The sequence below is a fragment of the Penicillium canescens genome, assembly GCF_028828765.1.
Source record: "Penicillium canescens strain IBT 15451 chromosome Unknown utg000011l_segment0_segment0, whole genome shotgun sequence".
Lineage (NCBI taxonomy): Eukaryota > Fungi > Ascomycota > Eurotiomycetes > Eurotiales > Aspergillaceae > Penicillium > Penicillium canescens.
Genome location: NW_026703973.1, coordinates 2,447,862 through 2,467,545, shown reverse-complemented (window position 1 = coordinate 2,467,545; position 19,684 = coordinate 2,447,862). Strand labels below are relative to the sequence as shown.

General features: G+C 50.5%; 10 protein-coding genes across 10 annotated transcripts; 4 read left to right on the top strand and 6 right to left on the bottom strand.

The window, feature by feature from the left end:
* Nucleotides 1-190: 190 nt before the first annotated feature.
* Nucleotides 191-2,329, bottom strand: N7446_013657 (Polyketide synthase enoylreductase; the record flags this gene model as incomplete). Its single annotated transcript, XM_058522397.1, is given in 9 exon segments — nt 191-243; nt 302-440; nt 617-722; nt 742-1,009; nt 1,124-1,137; nt 1,172-1,249; nt 1,267-1,336; nt 1,382-1,552; nt 1,948-2,329. 9 exon segments carry the CDS (start codon nt 2,327-2,329, stop codon nt 191-193), a joined length of 1,281 nt encoding a protein of 426 aa, XP_058365874.1.
* Nucleotides 2,330-2,901: 572 nt separating this feature from the next.
* On the bottom strand, nt 2,902-4,656 carry N7446_013656 (MDR family MFS transporter; the record flags this gene model as incomplete). The annotated part of the gene is made up of 3 exons (XM_058522396.1): nt 2,902-3,933; nt 3,984-4,128; nt 4,184-4,656. 3 exons carry the CDS (start codon nt 4,654-4,656, stop codon nt 2,902-2,904), a joined length of 1,650 nt encoding a protein of 549 aa, XP_058365873.1.
* A 508-nt stretch (nt 4,657-5,164) lies between these two features.
* Nucleotides 5,165-6,273, top strand: N7446_013655 (Carboxylesterase type B; the record flags this gene model as incomplete). Its single annotated transcript, XM_058522395.1, has 4 exons — nt 5,165-5,269; nt 5,360-5,491; nt 5,572-5,829; nt 5,986-6,273. 4 exons carry the CDS (start codon nt 5,165-5,167, stop codon nt 6,271-6,273), a joined length of 783 nt encoding a protein of 260 aa, XP_058365872.1.
* Nucleotides 6,274-7,310: 1,037 nt separating this feature from the next.
* Nucleotides 7,311-7,583, bottom strand: N7446_013654 (GPR1/FUN34/yaaH protein; the record flags this gene model as incomplete). The annotated part of the gene is made up of 1 exon (XM_058522394.1): nt 7,311-7,583. The coding sequence occupies one exon, from the start codon at nt 7,581-7,583 to the stop codon at nt 7,311-7,313; it is 273 nt and encodes a 90-aa protein (XP_058365871.1).
* Nucleotides 7,584-8,826: 1,243 nt separating this feature from the next.
* On the bottom strand, nt 8,827-9,533 carry N7446_013653 (CDR ABC transporter; the record flags this gene model as incomplete). Its single annotated transcript, XM_058522393.1, has 2 exons — nt 8,827-9,043; nt 9,105-9,533. 2 exons carry the CDS (start codon nt 9,531-9,533, stop codon nt 8,918-8,920), a joined length of 555 nt encoding a protein of 184 aa, XP_058365870.1. The 3' UTR covers nt 8,827-8,917.
* A 93-nt stretch (nt 9,534-9,626) lies between these two features.
* N7446_013652 (FAD linked oxidase N-terminal) lies at nt 9,627-10,588 on the top strand (the record flags this gene model as incomplete). Its single annotated transcript, XM_058522392.1, has 2 exons — nt 9,627-10,055; nt 10,160-10,588. The coding sequence occupies 2 exons, from the start codon at nt 9,627-9,629 to the stop codon at nt 10,586-10,588; spliced, it is 858 nt and encodes a 285-aa protein (XP_058365869.1).
* Nucleotides 10,589-11,846: 1,258 nt separating this feature from the next.
* On the top strand, nt 11,847-13,231 carry N7446_013651 (O-phospho-L-serine:2-oxoglutarate transaminase; the record flags this gene model as incomplete). The annotated part of the gene is made up of 2 exons (XM_058522391.1): nt 11,847-12,615; nt 12,663-13,231. The coding sequence occupies 2 exons, from the start codon at nt 11,847-11,849 to the stop codon at nt 13,229-13,231; spliced, it is 1,338 nt and encodes a 445-aa protein (XP_058365868.1).
* A 192-nt stretch (nt 13,232-13,423) lies between these two features.
* On the bottom strand, nt 13,424-14,608 carry N7446_013650 (cytochrome b5 reductase family protein; the record flags this gene model as incomplete). The annotated part of the gene is made up of 1 exon (XM_058522390.1): nt 13,424-14,608. The coding sequence occupies one exon, from the start codon at nt 14,606-14,608 to the stop codon at nt 13,424-13,426; it is 1,185 nt and encodes a 394-aa protein (XP_058365867.1).
* A 268-nt stretch (nt 14,609-14,876) lies between these two features.
* N7446_013649 (putative amino acid transporter) lies at nt 14,877-16,759 on the top strand (the record flags this gene model as incomplete). The annotated part of the gene is made up of 2 exons (XM_058522389.1): nt 14,877-15,893; nt 15,944-16,759. The coding sequence occupies 2 exons, from the start codon at nt 14,877-14,879 to the stop codon at nt 16,757-16,759; spliced, it is 1,833 nt and encodes a 610-aa protein (XP_058365866.1).
* Nucleotides 16,760-17,251: 492 nt separating this feature from the next.
* On the bottom strand, nt 17,252-19,639 carry N7446_013648 (glycoside hydrolase family 32 protein). The gene is made up of 2 exons (XM_058522388.1): nt 17,759-19,639; nt 17,252-17,689 (listed from the first exon to the last, which is right to left on the bottom strand). The coding sequence occupies exons 1-2, from the start codon at nt 19,254-19,256 to the stop codon at nt 17,331-17,333; spliced, it is 1,857 nt and encodes a 618-aa protein (XP_058365865.1). The 5' UTR covers nt 19,257-19,639; the 3' UTR covers nt 17,252-17,330.
* Between the last annotated feature and the right edge of the window lie 45 nt (nt 19,640-19,684).

The window sequence follows — 19,684 nt, the reverse complement described above, 5'->3', positions numbered from 1 at the left end:
ACCGACCCGACAGAGGTTAAATCGGCTCGGGATCGATCGTAATCTTGATAAGAAAAGAATCAAACGAGAAAATACACTTCGATTCGAGATTAAGTCCACAGGACCCCTAGAGTAATGCTACCGTAACGCCCGTATTCATCATTTCTCGTCCTATCCAGAGACTCTGAAAACGCCAGATCCTCTCAACTTCTTACTGCATTGTGATGACCGCACGGAACCGTACACTTCCCTCCACCATAGCCGCTATAGAAAGTCAGCAGGTCAGAGAGGATAAAACCCGGGACAAGAGAAAAGAAATTACCAAATGCTTCGTTGCAGTGTTCCAAGGGGAACTCTTCCTCCAGACAATTGATGCCATGCAGGTCCGCAAAGGCAATTGCATCCTCGGAATCGGCGGCATGACCACTAGGCCAGCTCCAGATGGACATGCCCTTTCCAACCTGCAATAGAGTTAGTATCTTGATCTTTCGGTAACTCCGGTGGCAAAGTCCCAATCACCAACAGGCCAGTATGCACCTCAATACCACCAACAATTATATCCACATCAGCATCCACCAAAAGCCTAGTAACCCAAAACAAGAAACCTACTAGAAAGAATCAACGACTTCCCAAGCACACCTAACCCTCGAATAAGCGGATTAATAATCTCTAGCATAGGAGCCATAGAAACAACCGGGCTCGCTCCCCTAAGCTTCTGCCACGCAGCAATAGCATCCTCCCGACTCGTATCAATATACTCACACGCCCCCAATTTCCACGCAAAGCCTTTCTTCTCGGAACACCACGATAGTGCCACGACCCGGTATCACATTTTGTTCGCATACTGCAGCGCCGGATGACCCAGCCCGTCCAGTCCTTGGATGGATAATTTCATCGGTTGGGATGTTCATTTGCCGGATTAAGTTAAAGACTGTTACGTCGGCGCAGAGCATCGGCGCGTATTTGGCTGCGTTGACGTGCTGTAGGATGTGAATTGCTGCTTCGCGACGGATAGTGCAGTATTCGGCATCTAGGGGGTTGGGGTTAGTATTAGTATCGAGAGGATATGATTCTATACATTGGGGGCAGTGGGGGAAGAGGAAAAGATATACACCCACTATTCCGGGAAATACCGTTTACTTACTCGTTATCACACACCTAGAAGTAGTCCTTCTATATGCCACGCAGGTACCTTTCCAGTGTATAAATATCAACAATATCGGGGAAGGGGAAAAACTTAGATACTATCATGTCTACCATGCTATACACCCTAATCTAAACCCTAACCTTCTAAATAGTCTCATCCTCCCCACCCGCAGCCACTTGTCTGATAACCTCATGGCCAGGAACGAGGGGACTATAGAAAGATCGGAATGAGTTTCTAAATGTAATTCATATCGACGTGGATTTGTCTGCGCGAAGTGGTCGGAATAGCATACGCCATATGCTTCGACTTTGGCTAGAATTTCGTCACGCTTAGGCGGAGTTAAGCTTACTTCTTCTAGGGATAGGCTGGCGCCTTGTTCTTTGAAGACTGCCTGTTTGTAGGTGTTTGGAAGGGCATCCCATGGTGCTTGGATAATAGATAGTTGAAGGGAGATTGTGTTCAATATAAAATTGGAGGGGAGACTTGATATATTTCCGCTTTGTCTAGGACTTCTGGATTGGGATACGGAGTCGGAGTTCCGGATATGTACATTTAATACTTACCTGCTTTATCAGCAACTGCTTTAGTCCACAAGGATTATATAGTACAGGATAATCCTGGCAAGTTTGATTGGCGGGATAAGTACCTTTTCAAGCATATCTCAAGTCCAATTCCACCATCTACTTGATCTGGTAGTAGACAACCCAACATGCCAGGAACTCCATTCAACCCAAAATAACAAAGAGTTTTATGAGAATACCACAACACCCATCAAATCAGAAGAACAATCTATAACCGAATCCAAGCATATGTATACCGACACCCATCATGAAGTCTTTCATCCGAATTCCCATACGGATCATCATAAAGCCCATTCTCAATACTCTCGATATCCAAAGCAAACTCCCATCTTTTAAACCCGACCAGCGGACGGCGTACTTTTATAGGATTTCCCTTCTCATCGGGTCTTATCCGATCGGTGGTGATCGTTGGGTGGGTGGCGATCACTAGTGCGCACGTTATGGCGAACCCGGTCCACATACATGTTTTTCCAACTATGGTGAGGTAGTCGGCTACCCAGGCCAAGATGGATGAGCCGATGAAGACGTAGGAGTACATGACTGGTTCGAAGTATGGGAGTGTGTAGTATATGTTGGCTGGTTTGCGGCGGCGCCCGGGGTTGGGGAGTTCGGTGTTTGACATTGTGAATAGTGGAGAAATGTGGGAGAAAGAGAAAGAGCAAGGAAAGGGGAGTTTCAAAACACGAGGGGTTATTTTTACTGCAACATCTTCAGGGATCAGATCGCAGCTTCATATCCAAGGAAAATCGCGTACCTTGAACTTTTGTCTCCGCAGTCCCAGGATCTTTTATCCAAGACATGGGGGCGGTGACATCATAGTATATCTTATAGTATTGATATAAAGTTGGGGGCCAAAGTAATTTATAAAAGCTCTCTCAACTGCGACTCATTCCAGCATCTGATCCTCTCTCTGCCTCAGTCTGCCTCAGCAAAGAACACTTGATGAATCCAATTACTGCGCGTTGCCAATTAAGATAAACAGACGGAAGTCAAAATAGCAAGAAGGGGATTGTGTATTTTGGCTCCACCAGCTAAGAACCTTGTGAAAGATAAAAGTGTGAAGGGCATCTAGAAGTCTACCTCGCGCTCAATGAACAGAAAAAGCCCCATTACCAAATCGCCCCACTCGCGGACGAGAATCCGATATCTCGTCTGGAGGTATGGCTCTACGTAGCTGCTCCCTCTCAAAATGATCTAGAACCGACGACGAGGCAGCATGCAGGATGCAACCACGTACAAGGCCCCTGCCGCAACCGCCATCACGTAGACAGCATCGATCGCATCCACAATCACCGACAGTGCTTGCACTTTCAAAGCCGGTGGCAGCTGCTCCAATAGGGTACTCTGGGCGCCGGCGACGGCACCTTCGATTTCCGTTTGGGAATAACCCCTGCTCCCCAACAGGTCGTTGAGCCCGCTAAGTGTCTTGCTCTGGAAAATGGCACTTGCGATGGCCAACCCCAGCAGTTGACTCTGACCTTGGCCGATGTTCATGAACTGAATGCACTCGGCCACCCGGTCTGGAGTCACCAGGGCCGGTCCCACCGCATAGGCAGCCTGCGTGGTGGTCATGCCTAGACCCATTAGGATGGAGTACCCGTAGACTTTGGCGGCGCTGGTATCGAAGTGCACAGTGTACATCAAGACGGATCCAATGAGCATAAGGATGCCGCTTGCGAGGTACCAGAGGATAAAGTAGCCGGTCTTGGGCATGAGCCACCCACAGAGCAGGATCGTCGCCACGTAAAAGCAGATGAATGGCAACAGCCGCACCGCTGACATAATGCCGGAGTCACCGTGAACGAACTGGAAGTAGAGTGGGATATAGTAGACCGCCACAAAGAGGGCGGCACCACCACAGGCCATCAGGATGTAGAGGAGGATCATCGTAGGGTCCTTCAAGAACTCACCAGGGAACAATCGCTCGTCTGTGTTGGTTCCAATACAATAGTACTGGCTCAGCACGAAGGCCACAACCAAGGCGGCGGAGACTACGTATAACGCAACATTTCGCCCATCCGTCCAGGGCCATTCGACTCCGCCAAAGACGATGAACAAAATTATGGCGACATGCATGCCCGCAGACAGAACCGTGCCCACCCAGTCCAGCTCCACGAGCTTCTTGATGAAGCTGCGGCCCTCACCCGCCGGGCGCGGCAAGGAGGGCAAGAGAAAGAGATAAACGGGTGACATGACCCCAAAGATGACCAGGTTGAGATAGAATGCCTGTCCTGGAATTAACACAGTCAAAGAGACGAGAAAGAGACCCTACGTACCCATCTCCAGGTGGCCGCACTATCAGAAAAGGCACCTCCAATGATGGGACCCAGGATACAGCCGGTACCATAGATCAATCCAACCAGGGCCACATACACGGGCTGTTCCTTGGGAGTGGTTAGGATGGTGATCAGATTCAGATTTCTAGATGCTGGTTAGTCCTCTCTCTCTCTGCTTTTACCAGTAACGACACACTTACCCCAAATACATGCCCGCTCCACCAGCTCCCGCCCACACGCGCCCAATAATGATGGCATTCATGCTGGGAGCTGCTCCGCAGAGGGCACTGCCGGCGGCAAACATGGTCAAACAGCCGAGAAAGAGCCATTTGGTATCGAAGATGGCATAGGCTTTTCCTAGCGGGAGAATAAAAACGACCGATCCCAAGGTGAAGCCCACACCGAGCCAGCCCAGCCGGGAATACTCGTCGAAAGCGCCCGCAACAGCTCCCTGGATGTCGGCCACGATAGTATTGTCTAAGCCATAGAGCAGATTGGCAGAGAAGACAGCAATGCAGATGAGCAGCCAGCGAATGCCTTGAATCTCTCGCTGTGGGGTTTCGTCTTTCTCAGCATCCCGAGATGTGATCGGGATTGTTTCATCCAAGCGGGTCGGGGATTGACTTTCGAGTACGCTCTCATTTGTCGAATTCGTCGAATCCTTTATAGACATGGTGAAGAAAGGCGAACCGAGCGTCAAGTCGTAGGTAGATATGCCCAATGGAGTAGAGGAAAGAAAGAGAGAAGCCAGGAATGAGGGAAGTAGCCAAAAGTATCCATTTTGTCGACTGTGCTGTTTACTTAAATGCGAGCTGGAAGAGAAGAGAACATACTCCTTTGGGACGGTTGGCTTTGTCAACTTGGATCTCTGACCAATGACAGACTCCCAGTGGGCTGACCAGCTCCGAATCTCCTTTGGGCACTCCAGTAACTAGATTCGGCCATTTCTAATCAGTCGATGACTCAGCAGATGAGCAGGTGCCCCTTTTAGCCCTAACCTCATGTATACTACGGAGTATTCACTTTCTATATCGAGGGTTCCCTGGAGGTTTGGCGTGGACGGAACATTACACTACGCTATGTCATTTTCAAATATAAAAGCTATAGACCAACTAGAATATACAAAATTGAATTTACACAACATTATTCGTTATTAATTGTAATTCATTCCCAGTCTCGGAATGCTGCCCATCATTTGGGCCTGTCTGCTGATTGCGGGGGCTGCAGCAGCCAATTTGCCCATAGTGGACCTGGGCTATAAGCGCCACCGAGCCAGTAGCTTCAAGGTGAGTCCTGTATCCGTGACAAAGAAAAACAAACAAAGAATGGCTTCTGATGATAAATCGAGGGTACAGTCAACGGGTCGCTATTACCAGTTTACCAATATTCGTTATGCCGAACCCCCGCTGGACTCCCTGCGGTTCGCCCAGCCCGTCCCCCCACGCAAACGCAGTCGCGAGATCGTCAATGGCACAGGACTGGATATATCTGTCCCCAGTCTCAAGCTTGTTGGTTCAATGTGCAGAACAGCTTTGTCAATGCCGGAACTGCAGGCTCAGTTTTCAATTTTACCGCTGCGTATAACCAGGTATATGGAGTGGATGGCTGCACCAACCCGCCGCTCGCTGCAGAGCGGGATCCATTAGAGTCGGAAGATTGCCTCTTGCTTGGGGTGTATGTCCCGGAAAAGGTCATGTCCAAACGACATAGCGCGCCTGTGTGGGTATATTTCCAGGATGGAGCATATGTGTCTGGGTCCAAGTCTGGTCAGGATCCTTCCGGTCTGATCCATACCAGCCGGGAAGATGGGTCCCCTGGCATGATCTATGTGGGAGTCGATTATCGAGTACGTCATTCCCTTCCTTCCCGTACACATCTCCTTCCTCTCTCTCTCACAGTGGCTCATCTGGAATGGTGTCGACAGTTGGGCGCATTTGGATGACTGTCAGGCCGGAAGTTTCGGTCTGCAAGGGGCATTCCCAATGCTGGACTGTATGATTAGCGTTTGGCGCTGGAATTGGTACAACGGCATATATCACAATTCGGTGGCGATCCCTCGCGAGTCACCGTCATGAGTGTCTCGACCGGGTGGGGCTCAACCACGATGCAGCTGACGGCCTACGGACGCGCCATTAGTCCCCCGTTCGCCCAGACTATTGTCCAGAGCCCAGCCTGGGAACCGGACACGAAGATCCCGGCCACTGAGGAATCTGTTGGATACTTTCCTGGCATTGTTGAATGTCAGCAGCGTGGAAGAGGCCCTGCTTCTGCCATCTCAGGCCTTGATTGATGGTAACTATGTTCTGGTGCCATCTCGTCCGTATGGGGCTGGCGTATTGGGTCCAGTGAGTACCAATCTGCGCTACTTGCTCTTCTTATTCGTTATTACCTTCTTTGGATACTCACCAGTCTTTACTTCATCCCGCTAGGCCATTGATGGAGTCCCAAGAGACTCCTGATACAGCGCAAGGTCGATCCCTCGGTACGTATCCTCACCTCGTACACCTCCAACGAAGGCTTCGCATTGGCCCGGCCAATATAACCAACGATGCCAATTTTGACCGATACGCTGGTTTGCTGCTTCCATCTTCAATGGCCGCTGGCTGTATCGCAGTCAGCACGAACGGGCGAATCTGTTCTGGTCCGAGTTCACCACCAGATGCAACACTCGGTATTTACATAGAGCCGTCGCAACGCAGGGGTATGCAATTGAGTATGCGGTGGCGTCTGCGATGCATCTCTCGGACACCACGTCGGTCTTTTACAATGGGCAGGGTTCCGGCTCATTGAATGCCACCATCGCTCGACTGATACAATGGCAGATCGCGCAGTTTGTTAAGACGGGAAATCCGAATGTCGAGAGAGACCCCCAAGTGCCTCTCTATCACATACCGATGATGTAGTCTGCGATATACACAGACACCTCCTTTGGGTCCTCTCTGATAATGACACGCCTGCAAGCATGGACAGGCTAATCTGCTCTATCTGGGAGACGACGGAGTGAATGTTCAGCCGGCCTCCACCAATACAGACCGGTGTGCGTACTGGCAACAGGTTTGATTTTTGATGAAATAAGTAGGGTAACAGAACGGGTTCATAGAGTTATGTTGGATAGTATTTCAGCTCAGATTTATGATGATCTGTACTCCGATACAATCGTTGAAACATATGCCGAGGAGACTCGGTCACACTCGCCAAATAGATCATCATAGTGCATAATGTATCTCACAACGCGATAGCTTCATTTAAATCTCACCATCAGTCTCGTAAATATCCAGACTGACACCCAAAGCTCGTTCATCTCTACACCCATCAGGCCATGTGACCCTAAAAGCCCTGGTCCCCCCCTTTTGATACATCGTCTCTTCCGCCGCATCGCGCGTACAAAAGACCAGTATTCCCCAGTGGGAACGAGAACAGGAGTGCATCCTGACGCATCAGGTGGCTGACCGTGTACCATGCCAACAACCCGGGGACAAAGTCGAACGCCCCAGCTGCCTTCTTCAGAGCGACGCCAGTTGATACACGATCGTCCGCCATCGAGAAGTACGATGCAGCCAACACAGTGTATGTGATTTGGGAGGTTCCAAGCATAGCCATATACACCAGGTTCCTGTTTCCTAGTCAGCTGTGACCACGTTTTTAGAATAGATATGTGGTTACTGACATTGGCATTGCGGCAATGGTGAAAAAGAAAACGAATATTCCCCATACTGTCGTCATATTAGCATGATCCCAACTAGAAGAATAAAGGAATTCACTGAGTAGAAAATATCCAATCGCATTATTCAATGCGGCAGGATCATCTTTAGAGGCATCCGCGACCCCAAAGGCCGGTGCATTGATCGCGGCAAAAGCGAAGTTAAACAAACCTGGATAAAAGCAAATAATCAGATCCAGACAGAGCACAAATATCGAGATAGAGGATACTGGATACTGACCAAAGCCCCCAAAGACCGTATGACCAAATGAATTTCCGCGCACTAGCTCCCACTGGGCGATCAACACCAGGCCCATGCCCGCTGTGAAGAAGCAATTCCGATATATGCATTTGTAATGACTGCGCTTCGCCACTCCATGAGACTCATCGATAGAGTTGTAAAGGCAATTGCGAATGCGCCCATGTCTAGAGCTGTCTGGTAGTAGGTTATGTATTGTAAGATGATGGTCTAATCTTTTCAATGGAATATGTGTGGATAAGGTACTTTACTGGACTGCCAATCTGTGGGACTGGCTGGAAAGCTTCCTCCTGCCTGTTCCCATGACGTGAAAGCGACGTGTTATAGCTTATCTGAGCACTCTCATCTGAGGAAGCCATGATCATTTCATCACTGGAAAGCTTCATCTTGTTCATAGTTTGCAGGACGCAAATATAACAACAGATTGAGGGAAAAGAGTGATTCTGCTCGGAATATCAATACTTCGGCACTTCAACTTGTTTGAAGAAAGCTTGGTGGTCTTAATATGCGCCGGTCTCCCATCTGCCAATCTAGGATAAATTAAGTCTTGGTAGCCAAGACACCTTGGTATGAGATGGATGTTGACACTTACTCCATGGAGTTGGAGTTGAGCTTCCCAAACCAGATTAGCCAAGAGAAACCCGCCATGCTAGTGATGGCTTACCAACTAATATCGGTGTAGTGCATGTTCCATTTAGTTCGGATGCGGAGGAAAGCTTTCTTGGGAAAGATCATCGCTCAAAAGCCGGAGCTGTAGTGGATGTCATGTCACTTCCGTCGAGGCCTAGAGCTCATTACGGTCAATAATAAGATACTGCGAGTAGAATCACACGCAGGGAACTCGGAGAGAGAACCAGATCATTCAATTAAACTTTCCTATCTATCTTGGCTTTCCTACTCTAATCAAAGTCACTCCCAAAATTCAGGTCCCTCTCTTGTAGTCTGGAGCCACAACAAACAGGAATGTACCATCCGTCATTGACGGCGCATGTTAGTGAGATAGGTTATTACTAGAACCATGGTGAAATTGAACGCGATAAATTCGATGAAAATGCCGATATTGCGATGCCGATTAGCAAACTCATGGCCATATTGCCAGTACTACTGAATGATTAGTTCCTGAACTAGATACATTGTTTTCCCCTGATCAGAAACTACTTACGTATGATTGTCCGTCACTGTAACGACAATAATGGCACTCCGTCATGCTGGTGGGATTGAGCAGATATCCCGTGGCGCTTTTCAGGAAGTCTTGGGCACACTGGCCACAGCTCGTGCCATTTACCGTGTAGAAGGTTAAGATCTCCGACTCCTCGCACCGGATTGGCAAATCTTGCAATACATCCACGGCGACGCCCTTGTTTAAGTAGAAGAGTGGAGAGACCTTGTAGTAGCAACGCCAGCCGGGGTGGGTCACCGGCTTTGGCGAAAGTGTTCCCGCGAAGGTGTTGCAGAACATGAAAAAGAATCCGTTAGCAGCAAAAGCGGCCTCGATATTTGGCATGAGCGATGCGCACAGCTGAGCAAGACTGGTAGCAAATACTCCAAAGAGCTCGTACATAAGGAAACTGTACCCTGCGCGCGAGGGCATAGAAATATCCAACAGGGAAGTACCACAGCAGCCAGTAGGTCAGCGAGCTGAGAAATGTAAATGGCAATTCCACGATAAATGCAGATAATACCCATGCCAGCCAGTGGTAGGACAGGCTCTCCCGCTCTCCTTCTCCTCTTCATGGCAGCCTTCGTCGCCAATGAGACCTGTGAAGCCTTTACCCCCCGATCAAAACCCTGCACATTGGGTGCAATGGTGCGCTACACGGTCAATGCCAGCTCCCCGGACGAGTTCATTGAGACGATTCGATTCGCCCAGGAACGAAATATTCGTTTCGTCATTCGCAACACGGGCCATGAGTATATATTACCCGGTATAGATGTTCTTCAGGACATTGACTTCCTGAACTACACCAGTGCGCACTATACCCGGCCGGCCCTGCGCATGACTGCAGGCGTTCAAGGCGTCGACATCTATGAGGCCGCCCATGCACGAGGGCTGGTCATTGTGGGCGGCGAATGTGCCACTGTAGGCCCCGTTGGCGGCTACACGCAAGGCGGGGTCACTCGGCCTTGAGCTCTCGGTTCGGCCTTGGGGCCGACCTGGTCTTGGAATGGGGAGTGGTGGATGAGATGGGACGATTGCTGACTGCATCGCCCACCTAGTACCCGGATCCGTACCGGGCGCTTTCTGGAGGCGGCGGAGGAGGGACATATGGCGTCGTGTATGCCATGACCGTCAAGGCGTTTCCTGATTTCCCTGCCACCGGCGTCGTTCTCCAGTTCGAGAGCAATACCTCCTCATCGAGGCATTTCTTTGAAGCCGTGGGCCATTACCATCGTCACCTGCCCGCGTACACCGCGACTGGTGGGATGGCTATCGCAGAGATCACACATTCATCGTTCCTGCTCACCCCGCTGACACTGCCCATGCATACAGCAGCGAAGGCCAAGACGTTGCTGGCGCCTTTTCTGCAAAACCTGCATGAACTGAACATCTCCTACACCCTGAACATCACCCAGTCGCCCTCCTATTTTCAGCACTATATGCAACTGATCGAACGAAACCCGACGCAGCTGGTGCAAAACGCGTAATATGACGGCCGTCTTATCCCGCTCGATGTCATCCAGCAGAACAACTCACAGCTCACGGATGCCGTCCAGAGAATCACCGCTGATGGGGTCACATTTGTGGGCACTGGACTGAATGTCTCGTCATGTGTGACGGGTAATATCTGGAATTTAGTTCTGCCAGCGTGGCGTACAGTGGCATTGATTGTTACTTGTCTACGTACGCTCTTCTCCGGCATGATGTGCAGCAGCTTCGAAGTGCTCCCTGACACACGAACTCTAGGAACTGGCCCACCGACCAAGTGGGTGCCGATCCTGACAGACTTGACTCCAGACTCGGGGTGTTATATGAGCGAGGCAAGGCGAGGCACATTCATGACTTGTAAATCACCAGCTAACCATACAGACAGGCGGTTCCCCAACAGCCAGACTGGAAGCAGGCCTTTTGGTTCCAACTACAATTCCCTGCACGCGATCAAAACGAAATATGATGCATTCCGGAAATTTTATGCTCCGACGGCAGTGGGCATTGATGATTGGCAAGTTCAGGCTGATGGTCGTCTGTGCCAGGCCAGAATAAACCGATATATAGGGACGTTGCAGGATAACTTAGTTCGATATGAGACAAACAGTGCAAAACGATCACATCATTTTGCACGTGACTCGGCGTTCAGCCGATACCGGATCCATCTAACTAGTCAGTAGCCTACTACCCAGTAACAGTATAACAGTATACACGAAGTTATAGACCCAGAGCAGAGGGCAATTACATTTACAGCGTTCAGCTGGACATAGTCATCTTAGATTAATTGCTTATACATGGACTCTGTACTATCGACAAAAATGCCTTGGGCAGGAAGTATATGCCTTGACCCCGCCATTGGATAGAGTATTGTATAACCTTAGTCGGCGATCATCAAATGAACTAGAATAAAACAACATGGTAGTTCAAGCACCAAGTTCTTCAGAGCATTAGGTACATAGTAAGCAGTAAAAACATCAATATATTCCATGACTCAACCACCAGGGTTCTCACAATTGACTCATACCCCGCCATTGCCGCGACTGCCTATGAAACTAGTAATTGGATGCTAAACATACGTACACGTCCGGTGAATATATTGGGCGCTATTTCTTCAAAAAAGAAAACCTCAACATATAACCTGGGAAGAGCATAACCATCGTATAAATACTCTGTACTCCCGGGTGATCCACCAGCGGTCCACACTTTGATCTTTTCCCTCCCGCTCTTCTCTTTTCTGCACATATCCTCACCTCAATCATGCCCTCCAGACAAGAAATCTCCTACTTTGGAGCCGGCCCAGCTCCCCTCCCTACCTCCGTCGTCGAGGCCGGTGCCAAGGCCTTCGTCAATTTCAACGATTGCGGTCTTGGTCTCGGCGAGATCTCGCACCGCTCGCCCACGGCCAACAAGATCCTCGACGATGCCAAAGCCAACTTGACCGCTCTGCTCGATATTCCCGACAACTATGAGATCCTGTTCATGCAGGCCGGTGGTAGCGGTGGTTTCAGCGCTGTGGTGCAGAACCTTGTTTCCGTCTGGATTGAGCGCCGCCGCCGCAGGGCTGAGACCGATGCGCAGGCGGCTAACCCCGGTGCGGAAAAGTCGCAGATCGACGAATTGGTCTTCCAGAGACTCCAGAAGGAAGTTGAGGAGGAGTTGAAGTTGGATTACCTTGTGACTGGATCTTGGTCGCTCAAGGCTTCCCAGGAAGCGAGCAAGCTTGTAGGTTCCAAGTACGTGAACGTTGCTCTTGATGCTCGCAAGGCCAACGGTGGAAAGTTTGGAACTATTCCCGCTGAGGAGTCCTGGTCTTTGACCCCCACCAAGAAGGAGGGCGGCAAGGGTTCCGCGTTTGTCTACTTCTGTGACAACGAGACCGTTGATGGTGTGGAGTTCCAGCAATTCCCCAAGTCATTGGAGGCTCAGGGTCAGGATGCCGAGGACGAGCGCCTCGTTGTGGCTGATATGAGCTCCAACTTCATCAGCCGCAAGGTTGATGTTAGCAAATATGCCGTCATCTTCGTAAGTAATAACCTAATCAACATGGCAGTACCAAGCTAATTGTATACACAGGGCGGTGCGCAAAAGAACATTGGTGTCACCGGCATCACCATTTCCATTGTTCGCAAGGATCTCCTCCCTCCCCAGACCGCGACTCCTCCCCTGCTCTCCTTCACCGCTTGAACATCGGTGGTCTCCCCGGTCCGGTCGTGTTCGACTACGCCACTATCGCGAAGAACAACTCCCTCTACAACACCCTCCCTATCTTTAACCTCTGGATTGCTGGCCAGGTCATGGCTGACCTTGTGGCCGAGTTCAGCACCCAGAAGGTGAGCGGCCAAGAGGCCGTCGCTAACAACAAGGCCCAGCTTATCTACGGTGTCTTGGACAAGTACCCTCAAGTCTACCAGGTTGTTCCGGACGCCAGCGTCCGCAGCCGCATGAACATCTGCTTCCGCGTCAACGGCGGCGACGACGTCAAGGAGAAGGAGTTCATTGCAGGTGCTGAGAAGCGTCTTCTCCAAGGCCTCAAGGGCCACCGCAGTGTAGGCGGCATGCGTGCCAGCAACTACAACGCGGTTCCGTTGGAAAATGTGCAGAAATTGGTGAAGTACCTCGAAGACTTTGCCACCGGACAATAGATTCGAGGGCATTATTGTGTTTGAGCGAATTCAACCTGGAGCTTTAAGCCAGGAACGTGTGATGGGTAACGAAATAGGACGAAAGTCCAAGACAGTTGCGACTGTTTATTCAACATAACTCCCCAATATATCCATGCTATATAATATGCTTTAATGACAAAAGGTTTCCGACGTTGGTACAAGGTTCAGAGCTCAGAGCTTCCACACGCCCCATTCTTTGAGGTCGAGTTCCCGAATGACTCCTTTCAAGGGTCCTTGGAGCTCCTGTCCCTGTGCCCAGAGCTTCGGCCCAGCCATATAGCTGATGAAGCCCTCGGGCCCGGAAACCAAAATCAGCTTGCTCTTGCGAGAGCTGTCTGTTGGTGTGGATTGAATCGAGTTCATGATATCCTTCTTTCCAATGAACGTGTTCTCCTCGTCCAAATAGTAGTCCACGGTAACCTGTCCGGGGTATTGCGACTTGAGGGCCTCGAGCTCTCGTACAATCAAAGAAGTGTGCTTGTCTTCCATTACAGCCACAGCATCCTGTTTCTTGCTCTCGAGACTCTTGGACGAGCCAAACCACCCAGAAAACCAGCCTCGGGGCTGCGGCTTCGCGGAATCACTTTGACCGCCAGCACAATCATCCTTCAGCCGATTCGCCCACAGAATGTGAATCCTTGGTCGACGCTCACTGTTCGTGCGAGACAATAGAGAATATCCAGCCTGTAGAGCCGGCGCAATCCCAGTCCCACCAGCAATAAAAAGAATATCATCGGTCTCACTCGGTATAGCGCATTCAATCTTAGGACCACGCATTTCCACATCAGCACCTACATCAATGCTATGCAGGTACCGCGACACCTCCCCGAAAGGATCCTTACGAATGAAAAAGCGCAAGCAACCCTCATTCTCATCGTCCACACTTAACGATGTCGCAGCAGTCGTAGGTAGCGGTGTATAATCTCTTCCAATTTGTAGCTGGGGCTGCTTGAACATCACACTCCATACTCCGGCCCGCCATGCCTCCTCGTAGACATCATAGTTGTCTTCGCTGGGTTTGCGCGGTCGCAGGGTGAAGAGGCTGCTCGTGGCCGACACGGGCTCGCGCGATACGAGGCTGTACTTCGTGAACGTGTCTGGGTTTAGGGTCGCCGAGTCTGAGTTCTGAGACCGGATATATGCACCTGCGGCTGCGGCTGATACTCCCACGAATATAATGCCCAGCCAGCGACGTGGGTTGGAGCCGGGGGAAGACTTCGGTGACGGAGTCGGGATCGGACTTGGGTTCGAGGGTGAGGGTGAGGGTGAGGGTGAGGTCGCGGTTGAAGCATAGCGAGGCCGGGCAATGGCTCTCAGGCTGCCTCTACAGCACAGAGAAGGCGTGTGAGGTCTCATGGAAGCGCGATGAGGGCGAAAAAGAGAGAAATCGCGGGGAATGGGAAGAACAAGCGCCGATTGGGTGATCGACACTCAATAAATTGCACCCCTTGGCACCCTTCTTCTCTCGACTGCTTTCTCACACACACTCTCTCTCTTTCACGCACTCACACTCACTACTCGCGGTTCTCGTTCGGGCAATGGGGAACCCCTTTCGCCTCTGACGATATACTATCTTTCGCCATCGCCATCGCATCAGCCATCTCTCCTCGCTTGAACAAAGAGAATGTCGAACGCCTACACACAAGGCAACAGGAATGGCAACCTCGCTCCTCGAGACTCGCTAGAACTCGCCTCCCTCGCATCCTCGTCCCCCGTCTCTGTAGGCTCCTCGCGCTCCTCCTCCCCAGATGGCATCTCCTCATCCCGCAAGCTCTCCCTCGAGGACGAAGATCCCCTAGGGGAGTCGCATCGGGATGTCGAACTCGAATCGGGTCACCAGAGGGGTCTCCGGTCATATTCCATTTCCTCGGCATTTGATTTTGGACGTACGCTTTTCCCGCTGTCGCAAACACAGGGCGGATATGCGCCGGTTGGGACTCCGTCGGCGGACCGACAGGTGGATGGATCGCTGGAGCGGAATAAGACACTGACATATTTGAATGGGCTGTCGCTTATTGTTGGGCTCATTATTGGTTCTGGTATCTTCTCTTCGCCGAGTCAGGTCAATGCCAACGCCGGGTCGCCAGGCGCCTCGCTCATTGTTTGGGCTGTGGCTGGTCTATTAGCCTGGACGGGTGCTGCGAGCTATGCGGAGCTGGGAGGAGCTATTCCGCTCAATGGTGGCTCGCAGATTTATCTGTCCAAGATCTTTGGAGAGCTCCCGGGTTTCCTCTTTACATGGTGTGCCGTGTTGGTGTTGAAGCCTGGGTCTGCGGCGATCATATCGATCATCTTCGGTGAATATGTCGTGCGTGCCTTTGTGGGTGCCGATGTGGGAGATGTCAGTCCCTGGATCAATAAGGGTGTTGCATTTGGTGGCCTTTTGACGGTCACTCTGTTCAACTGTATATCCACCAAGTTCGCAACCCGTATTGGAGATATGTTCATGTTCTTCAAATTTGTGGCTCTGTTGGGAGTCACCGTCATTGGTGTTATAGTCGCCGTGACTGGCCTTTCGTCCGGAGGAGATGCGAATGAGGAATGGAAGACGACAGGATGGTTTGAGGGCACCAACACGGAGATCTCAGACTTTGCAGTTGCCTTGTATGCAGGACTATGGGCATTTGACGGCTGGGACAATGTAAGCGGCGTTCTACTCCTTTTGAAAACCCTCTACTTACACATCATCAGACCAACTACGTGACTGGCGAGTTCAAGAATCCCAACCGCGACCTGCCTCGGGTCATCCACACAGCGATGCCACTGGTCATACTGTCATATCTACTCGCAAACGTCTCATACTTCCTCGTTCTGCCTCACTCCACTATCGAGGCAAGCAACACCGTCGCTGTGCAATTCGGCGCAAAAGTCTTCGGCGCTGCAGGAGCTTTAATCCTCGCTCTAGTCGTCTCAGCCAGCTGTTTCGGAGCCCTTAACGCAACAACCTTCACAAGCGGTCGTTTAGTCTACGCAGCCGGAAAAGAAGGCTACCTCCCTTCATTATTTGGCCGCATTGGCCTCTCCGCCACTCCATCAACAGGTCCCCCAGCAGGCAGCCGACTACGCCGCCGCTCTTGGGCTCGCAAATCTCTCTCCCGAGTCTTCGGTGATCAAGCCACCCTCGGCCTCACACCCATCTATGCCATGGCCTTCAACGGCGCTCTCACTACCATATACATCGTTGTCGGCGAGTTCGGCACCCTGGTTACTTTCTACGGTGTAGCAGGATACACCTTCTACTTCCTCACGGTACTCGGTCTCATTGTCCTCCGCATCCGCGAACCACACCTGGAACGACCTTACCGCACCTGGATCACTACCCCAATCATCTTCTGCTGCGTCAGTCTATTCCTCCTTAGCCGAGCAGTCATCGCCGAACCCCTGCAAACCCTCATCGTGGTCGCGTTCATCATCACCGGTGTACCAGTCTACTACTGGCGTATCCACAAGCGAGATGGCCGCATCGACTTCCCCAGCTGGAAATTCTGGAAGCGTGGTTCCCGATAAGACAAGTCTGCTCCTTCCGCTGTTATGATTTTGATACCCATGTATATATCTCGGGTGTATGGATACTGGAGTGAATGCCATCAGTGTCTGTATCTGTATCTGCGTTTGTCTGTATTCGCGCGCTTGCTCAATGGATGCCGATTTGGCGTACGATTTCATGACCATGGCTACCCGCGTGCATTTTGACTGATGTTTTTTTTTTTTTTTTTTACTTACTTGCTCGTCTATTTGCCACGCTGGGTCTGATTCTACCCTGTGTTACTACTGAATTCTTGTGGCTGCATTATACATAATAATCATAATGTTGCATCTCAATACAACAGGGGGTTCATAAATGTGTATACAGTGCCATGAAGTATTGGACAGTTTCTACACGAAAGCCTCGAAGCGAGTATACCGTTTCATACATGGGTTTTCCCCTAGTCTGGTATTTCTTTCACCTCTCTTTGCCTTTTCAAGTGCCTAGGGTTGCAGTTGCTTATAATGGTGAGTTGATCATGTAGATTATATAAAGGTCGGGGTGTGAAATGACTTAAGGTCTGTGACTGTATTTCAACATAACCCAACACTTTCATACTCCAATCCCATCCCAAACATCAGCCCTCATGAGAACAGCCGCTGGCTGCGCATCCTTCTCGGCGGTATCAGCCTCCGCAAAGAAGATAGGTCCAAAACAATGGTCTCCGGGGTAATAGATGCGTGTGGAAATGACCGTCCTGTCATTAACGAACACCTCCAATACACTAGCATCAAAGAAAGCGCGTACTCGGAGAGTCTCCTCGATTTCTTGACCCTGCTCGTCCAAGAAAGTGAATAATGTATGCGGCGCGGTTTCAAAGCCTTGGTTTACTTCTGCGTTGTCAAGGTGCGGTCGGTCGATGGTGAATGTTTCAGTGTCTGGGTTCCAGGAGAGCGTTGTGCACTTTTGGTCTTGTGAGTGTAATAGTGTATTAGTGGGTGGATTTATGGGACAGATTGGCTTGTTAATATGGGTCTTACCGGAAGTATGTGGGATTCCGATGCCCACACGTGTACAAGATTGACCGACAGAGAACTCGGCGTTAATTTCCCATTTAGTTGATTTTAACGCCGTCATGACCTTTGCTGTGGTAGATAAAGGTATGTTAACAAGTTGACTCTTCTGAGCACCTTCTCGAAGACGTGAAAGCCGGCTATCAGGGCTGATTTTCATTGTATGAACAGTGAAATTGCCTGTGCCATGTGCATCAGGGTTAACTTCAATCGAGGTAATTGAACTCAACGACGAGTTGCGAGCCTTTTTCACATTGTTCAATGTCATCAATTCCACGACACGAGGTAGAGAGGTCAAGCCACTGAATCCTTGCCGATGGCGCAGAGAATCAGAAAGATCCTCCTCCGTAATCCATCCAAACACGATTTGCTGAGAAGCTTGGACATCCCAAAATGAGTTCGCTGCGTAGTAACAGCCGTGATCGAAGAACCCAGAGAATGCATATGTAGCCAGGGCTTCATCTGTAGAATTGGAGCTTCGCTTTTCAGATGCTTTGACGGACATCCAAAGTTGGCCTCGGGGTTCTCGTTTGCTACCAGCTTCCCGTACACCGTTTTTGATTGCGCCCTCTGAAGGCAGACAGCCCTCTGCTCCCATAATGATGAAATCCCGATAAACATTGCCATCGGATAGAGTCATCATATTGGCAACTTCCCAATTTGCTCCAAAATCGCCGGACCAGCGGGAAGGTCGCAGGTTGAGACCGACGTCGACTAATGGACCAAGGAACTCCCATTTGCGCAGGTCATTGGGGTCCACAGTATACACAAAAGCAGTTGGTGTCTGGCCGACAACACCTCCGGATATGAATCCGTACAGAGTTAATGGTGAACCCTTGGAAAGAGGCCCCTCAGCCCAAGTCGTAATACAGGGATCTCTCCAGCCCGTCACGTTGAATTGCTCAGGGGGACCAGTGAGAATTGGGTTACAATCCTGGCGTTCCCAGGTCATACCGCCATCTTCAGAGATAGCTATACTGAGCGACTCGCTCCCAGTGACATACGGTAGCGTGTAATGGAGCGGGAGATTGCTCACAGAGGTGTATATGGCAGTGAGAGACCCCGCATTGCCGGAAATGTCGGTTGATCGTAGACACCCCGTGAAGACGCCACGACAATCATAATCAGCCATCGGTGTTAGAATTGGGTCTTCGTATGTCGTCCATGATACCAGGTCTGGAGATGTGGCGTGGCCCCAGGACATATTGCCCCAGTCATTGCCGTGTGGGTTCCATTGGAAGGATAGATGGTATAGTTCTGTTACTGGATCATAGCCAAGGCCACATGGATCGTTCATCCATCCGGCTGGGGCGAGGAAATGAAATGATGGTCGCCATTGTGTAGGGATTCGAGGTGCGTTCTTATGATATGAAATGCCATTCACGTCATGACTTTCAGATCTTGTAGGCTTTTGTCGGGATTTCTGGATAGGCGCATCCATATCTGGAATTTCCGTGCCAGGCATGTTGGATATCGAATTTGAAAATGGCGAACGCTAGGACGAAATAGTTCGAGGGAGAAAGAATCCACTGCATTAGATCATCGTCTCGGCTGGCGGGTCTCTCATTTCGCTTCACCACCAAGATCAGAGAATATAGAGGTATCCACGGGTATCCACTCGGGATGAATATAGCTGCATCAAACCAGCTCAGTGGATATCTGGAGAACGATTTGCCCGGCAGTTAGTCGGAGACGAGTTCGGCATATGTCGACGGAGGATTGTCGGCGAAACTGGTCAGCATCACACAATCAAGACGATCCCTGGGGAAGTGGAGTATGCAGGAATAGCAGAGGCCTGACAGCAGCCAGTAAACCCCGGATTTTTGGCCTGTCATTGGCGTGGAGAGCAAGGGTCGATGATGAATGGGAAATCTCGGAGAAACTCCATGCGAC